The sequence below is a fragment of the Fukomys damarensis genome, unplaced genomic scaffold, assembly GCF_012274545.1.
Source record: "Fukomys damarensis isolate Sample0158 unplaced genomic scaffold, DMR_v1.0_HiC HiC_scaffold_14, whole genome shotgun sequence".
Lineage (NCBI taxonomy): Eukaryota > Metazoa > Chordata > Mammalia > Rodentia > Bathyergidae > Fukomys > Fukomys damarensis.
Window position 1 is genome coordinate 54,300,308 of NW_022900926.1, and position 6,412 is coordinate 54,306,719.

General features: G+C 36.8%; 1 protein-coding gene across 1 annotated transcript in view; it reads right to left on the reverse strand.

Moving 5' to 3' along the window:
- Positions 1-257: 257 nt before the first annotated feature.
- The window catches only part of Rragd (Ras related GTP binding D), a 41,483-nt gene continuing 35,328 nt past the window's right edge, over positions 258-6,412 (reverse strand). Inside the window, exon 7 of the mRNA XM_010633246.2 lies at positions 258-5,003. Within this exon, the coding sequence (XP_010631548.1) occupies positions 4,852-5,003 (152 nt within the window). The 3' untranslated portion in view covers positions 258-4,851. The remainder of the gene's footprint in view (positions 5,004-6,412) is intronic.

Below are 6,412 nucleotides of genomic sequence, written 5' to 3' on the forward strand. Positions count from 1 at the left end.
ACTGGAAGAGCTGAGTGAATGTAGGAAGTGAAGAGGAAAGAAGAGTCAAGAACGATAATGTGAAATAGGAAGAAAAGGTACAAAGGGGAAAGAGAACTGAGAGGGGAAAAGAAAGATGGGAACAGAATTAACATGAGAAAAGAAAAAATGGAAACAAAGTCTTTGTAGATAGGGAGATGTGGAGGATTAAAAGGGAGGAGAGGGGAATTGGGAAAAAATAAGAACCAAGATGGATTATGTAAAGGTGCAAATTTCCAATGATGAATGTCATTACATTGTGTACCTTAAATGTACCAGTAAAATTAATTTTTTAAAAACGAATGAGACCCAAGTGTCAGGCAGGGATTTTAGGAAGGATGCCTATATCCTCTCAGCAAGAAGGAAGCCAATTTTTGACACAGGATTTGAAACTCTTCTTACAGATGATTCCAGCAAAGGTATGCAAGTGGCAATTTTTAATATCGGTGTGAGCATAAGAAAGGATTAGGATTGAAATGAACCTTCTTGATTTTTCTATAAGTGACTGTGATACACACTGTAAATTTAAGCAAAAAGGTTGAATGTTGCTGAGATCAGGTTTATTCTCTTCTCAGAGCTTGACACACTATTGTCTATTAGAAAACCAAATGGCTATAAAAGGTAAATTTCTTCTTGATATTTAAACACTGTCATCGAGGCATTAGTTACTTAATATGGATTAAGAAGAAAAATGCATAATCTTTGTTGAATTTTTTTCTCTAAGGGAAGCTTTCTATTTCTATTAGCTTTATAAATATGCCAGAGCAAAAAGAATAGGTATTTTTTAAATACCTTAGTATTTAAGCTTATGCAGCTGTAAATCCAAGTGGCCCTCTTCATATTTGTGAAAGGAAGGCATTTAAGACATTCGGTAAAGCTACTTTTATAGCTGTAGTTGAGTGGACTACCAGGTCAGATTCCTGGCCTTGCATCTTACTAGTTGCATGACTTTCACCAGTTTAATTCTCTGGCCTTGGTTGCCTCATCTGAAAAACTGAAATAGTACTTACCTCTTGGATTCATGAGGATCGTTATGTAAAAGCTCTTATCTATTATCTTTGAATATTCTGTTAAAGAGGTTTTCTTCTTCTTAAATTTAACATCATCACTGAATAAAACTCTTGGCAATAATTTTATCAAGATCAGGTTTTCCAATCAAAACAGTGTTTCATAGTTAAGATATAACACCTAATGCTAGCCTTTTCTGAGAACTCCCAGGGGATCTGTAAAGGTCACCTACAGAATAGAATTTTACTAATAAGCAAAATATTGAATGATAAAGGAGATTTCCAGGTGACTAAGGGATTAGGGTCAGAAAAACAGGAATCAATATCTCAAGTTTGCTGAAATAACAGTCCTAACCAGCAAGTCCCCCCATAAAAAGTCTGGAGAGAAGAGAGAATTTAAAGGACCTTAGAGCATAGCTCAGTTGGACAGTGCTTACCTAGCATGTGTGAGGCCTGGTGTTTGATCAAAGTTCGGTCTAAACAGAACAATTTATCCTTATTTCTATAAAATAAGAACTGTTTATCAAGATAGATTTTATTAAATAGCCAGGCACGATGGCATGGATCTGTAGTCCTAGCTAATCTGGAGGCTGAGGCAGGAAAATTACTTGAACCCAGATTTTCAAGACCAGCTGGGCAATAGAACAAGACCACTACCTCTAATAAAGAGGGACCTAGCAGAGTCTCTGAAATAGTAATAAAAAGTGTATGGTAGGGCTGGGAATTTAGTTCAGTGGTTCTGCCACCTGCCTCACAGGCGCAAGGACCAGAGTTTGATCCCCAGTACCAAAAAAAAAAAGTGTATGGTAAACAACTCTCAAATGTGAAAGCCCATATTTCCTTTTATCCAAACAGACATTCAGCTCCCAGAAAGATGAGTTATGAATATGTCAGAAATAAAATGAGAGCCTTACCAAGCCATGAATATATGATGCATGCTTTTAAATTGGCAGTTAACATTCTTGAAAGCAACAGTTTAATAACAGATATAAATGATGTACTGCTTAAAGTAAAACACACAGTATATTTGATTACAAATTACATCCAGTCTATACAAATTGAATACATACTGTATTTTAATAATCACAATAGGTCAGCTGTTTTTCTGGGGTATGTTTCAAACAACTGGCATATAACAGTATTGCTGTGATTTTTAGCTATTTTATTTAAGGGTCCAAAATATTGTGTTTACAAAATAACACTATTTGTGAATATTCACCAGTTTTTTATTTATATTCTTTCAAAAACACTCCATACTGGTCATTCATGTTAATTTACATTACTGAAAATAACCGAAGATGATAATTCACAGTTTCACCTCTATGTAGAAATTCGAATTGACTCAAAAGGCAAAGGATTGCCCTGCTCTAAAAACCTGCAGGTCAAGTTCTCAACCTTTAAAACTGTGCAAAAATGCCCAGTGCAGTCACTGTAGCCATGTGTTTGGCCTTTCTCTTTATAGCTGTGTTTAAGCATGAAATGTGGCCATGGATTGCCAAAAGCTAACTCGCATAGCAGTGATAAAATGCAAAAGGACTTGAAGAGGTGTTGAGATTCCAGTAGCACAGACTTGGAAAACAATGCTTAGATTTAATTAAGAGGTCATTGTCACACAAGAGTTGAGGCAGTAATCTATGTTAGCATGTGATTAATCAAAGAGTGCACTTACTACCACAAACTTGGGTCCAGAGTCTAGGATTATTTTTGCCTTTCCCCCAAAGAATCACTTGCTCTTGAAGTAATAGGCTTTTTAAGGCACATTTTAACAAAAACTCATCATATACCCAGCTTAAAAATGGAAGCTCCACTTGGTTATAATAATATATATATACTAGGTAAAGTGTGATTTACCAAACAGGCAAGTGTCTCTATCTTGAGGATTAAGTTGTATTAGAAACTTGACTATTTACTTAGAAAGAAAAATATTCCATAAAAAATATTCAAGAATTAGATCTATAAGAATAACCCATGTGAGACAGGCCTGTCGGCAACAGTTGAATAAGATAGAGCTCCAAAAGTTAGAGAGAAGGCTTCATCGGAATCCTGGGATCCTAACCAACCAGATTTATGAGTGGAAAATGTGAGGAAAGGAATTAGGGTACTTTAATGATTTTTTTAGAAATCTTTCAACAGGTACAGACTTTTGGGAGGCTCAAACCTTAAACCCCAATGAACTACTATCTTCAATTTTAGTTACCACCTTTAAAGCAATAGGATTTGGGAATAGGGCAGAGAGAAAGGATGGAAAGAAGCCACGAAGTGGGAGGATTTCAAGGACAAGTTGTTTTAGGGACTTTGTCTACTTTGTTAGGATCAACTTTTCTTGTCTCCAACAGGCTCTGCTTTTTCAAAAAATTTTTTTCTTTTGGTACCGGGGATTGAACTCGGGTCCTTGTGCTTGCAAGGCAGGCCTCCGAACCACTGAGCTAAATCCCTGGCCCCAAAAAAATTTGTTTCTAATGCCCTGAAAGCATGCCATAGAGTACTAACCTCTGGGATGCATGAAGATTTACTTGGAATGATTTGGCACAGGAGTATAGTTAGGACTCGATTTTCTGCTATTCTAAGGTAAACTTAAGAAACTTCTTGGAGATAATTGCAAAGCTGTAATTCCTTGTCTGGCTATCCTTTCTCACTATTGCAAGGGTTTTCAGAATGGCTCTTCAGCCTTACGGAGCATGCTTGGTAGCAAGCTGAGCTCAGTATACTGTGAAAACAGGTAAAGGACTTGAGGCACACTATTGCCATGAAAAAGCGATTCAGGTGACAAAGACAGCCAACAGGATTAAGTTCCATGGTAAAGATGTACTCTATTCACTGTGGCCATGGAGCAATAAAAAACTGATCCTAAATAAGATTTTGAAGGTAACACAACAGGCCACTGCACGGGGGCCAAACATACAGAACTGTACCTATGTATTTTAGGCTACAGTTGCCAATCCCCTACATTTGGTAAACCTCTGGCCTCTGATGTTACTTTAGCCCCAAGTGGCAGGTACAGAGGAGCCTCCAGATACCAGGCCTCAGCGACATTCTTATTTCTCCCCAGTGATTGGCACCATTTTGGAAATCTGGTCCCAAAGGTTCTAAAGAATAATAATGCAGTAAAAAGAAATCACCTGTCTGTATAAAGTGATTTATAGAAGTGTGTATTGAGGAAAAGGGCTTCATACAAACTGTTGATTTAGGAAGTACAGCCATGGTAATAGAAACTTTTAGGTAAGTTTGGTGCTAAAATTTTTCTACAAAACTATTTATACCTGTTATAAATAGGGGACAGTTCTTATTGCTCCTGGAGCTTGCAGACCTAATCTGTTCCAGCTCCACTGAAAAATGATTTCTCTCAACAACTGGTAGCAAAGATTCCCAAATTTACAAAAAGTCATTACCAATGCATCACTTTGATTAATGTCTGATTTCCATAGGATATGAGCTACAGTATGCACGTCCTTGACACCAAGTACAGAAAAGAGTTTAGAAAAGTCATCTTATCAAAGTTCAGTTCAATGAGAAAAAAAAACATGAAAAAGTGCAAAATATGTACAATTTCTGGCAGTTCTCACACGGGATTTTTCTAACTACTGACCAAAGAAGTTTACATTTGTGTAATGAAAGTACAGTGGATTTTACTTCATTGTTAATATACAAGTTTTTGCTTCAAAGTGCTTACTTTATTTAAAAAACAAAAAAGATCAACAAGGTTGCAGGAATTTTTTTTAAAACAACAAATCCACATCTTATATTCCAGTCTCCTTCCCCCTTTCTTTAGTGCAACATGGTGCAGGAGCCTCATCAAAAAGGTCCAATTTCATTCCTGAAACCTCACCTACAGCAGCACTCGAGGGGTCCCATTAGGGGTAGCTCCTTTTTTTTTCTGTAGCCGATTCTGAACCTTTCGAGACTTCACCACTTTCATCCTCACTTCAAAAACCTCATGAATGGCCTTTCGGAAGCAATGAAAATTGTAGTCAATAAGCCCTGAAAAAGAGAACAAAAATACTTATAAATGTCTCATAGAAATAATGTCCATCTTTTTGCATCAACAATGTCCAGGACAAACCAGTAGGGGGTGGTGGAGGAGCATTTGTAACCTGAAGGGCCAGCTTCCCTAGGTCTGTCCCTGGGCTGCATGAACTGAGAGGGCAGTTTTATGAAGGTAGATTCCTGAGGCAAGGCTCCAGAGAAGATACCACGTTTTCAAACAGTGATGTGACCTGAAAGATTTGAAGAACCACTGAACTGCACTTTTTTTCTTTTTACCTTTCAGAATTAAAGGTTACAATTAACACATTTTTAATGAGAAGTTTCCTCCCAAAGGCATTATTAAATTAACTCTGAATGGAAGCATATCCTGACTTGGGGTGTAGTTGACATATTAATCAATCATATGTATTCTGTATCTATTATATTTAAGCCATCCTCCTAAGTAAGCCCCAGGGAAAGCAAAGTCCCTGATTCTAGAATGGTAACAGTCAACTCCAAGCTCAGGAATTCAACAACCAATGTCACTTAGCTTTTCAATATTAAGTAGATTTTAAATGGTGACACAATGGGGGAGAATCCTTCTGTTTCAGAAATAAATTGTTAGAATAAAAGACAAGCTAAAATCTTGAGGAATGTTTTCATCATTACTATTAAACTGTAAGGGTTGAGCGCATTGCTATGTTTACACCAATTAGGATAAGGATGTTTGTTCTTGTTGCATCTCTAACTAGCCTAATAATTATTTCCATCTATCAAGCGATGCTTTCAGAGCCTCAACCAAAGAACTAGGATTCCAGCCAAGATAAAAAAAAAAAAAAAAAAAGACCCTGGCTATATTGACCCTTTTGTTAAAGGCAGTTGAAAATACAAGAACAGAAACATTAGCAGAGTAAATACTACCTTTGCCATCCTTTACAGTTAATAGAACCCATATCCTCGGATTCAGTGCACACTGAAAATGCTTGGGATTAAAAAAAGAAACTAATAAACTTAAGCCCCATTCCCATTAATTCTCTTCTAATTCTTTGGAAGAGGGCCCCTGTACCCATATATTTTAACTGCTCCCTTCCCTGTGGTGCCTATCACATACATCTGATCTGATCCTCTGCTTTCTGTAGTCATGGAAATCTGAGAAAATTCAGCAAACCAACATGAGGAAAACTAATCAAAAAGTGTTAGTTATCAGCACCAACAAACTCAACAACACTTGAAATTAAAGGAACAATAAATTCAAATATTCTATTCATCTACAAGTATTCAGTTCTCTTTCAAGACACTATATGATAGCTAGGTGATCAACTCATCAGATTTACATGGGACTTTCTCCAGACCCAGACAGACATCTAGAGATGGCTGACCTCACTAAAAAGTACACAAGTTCAACATGATAAGATTAAACAGTA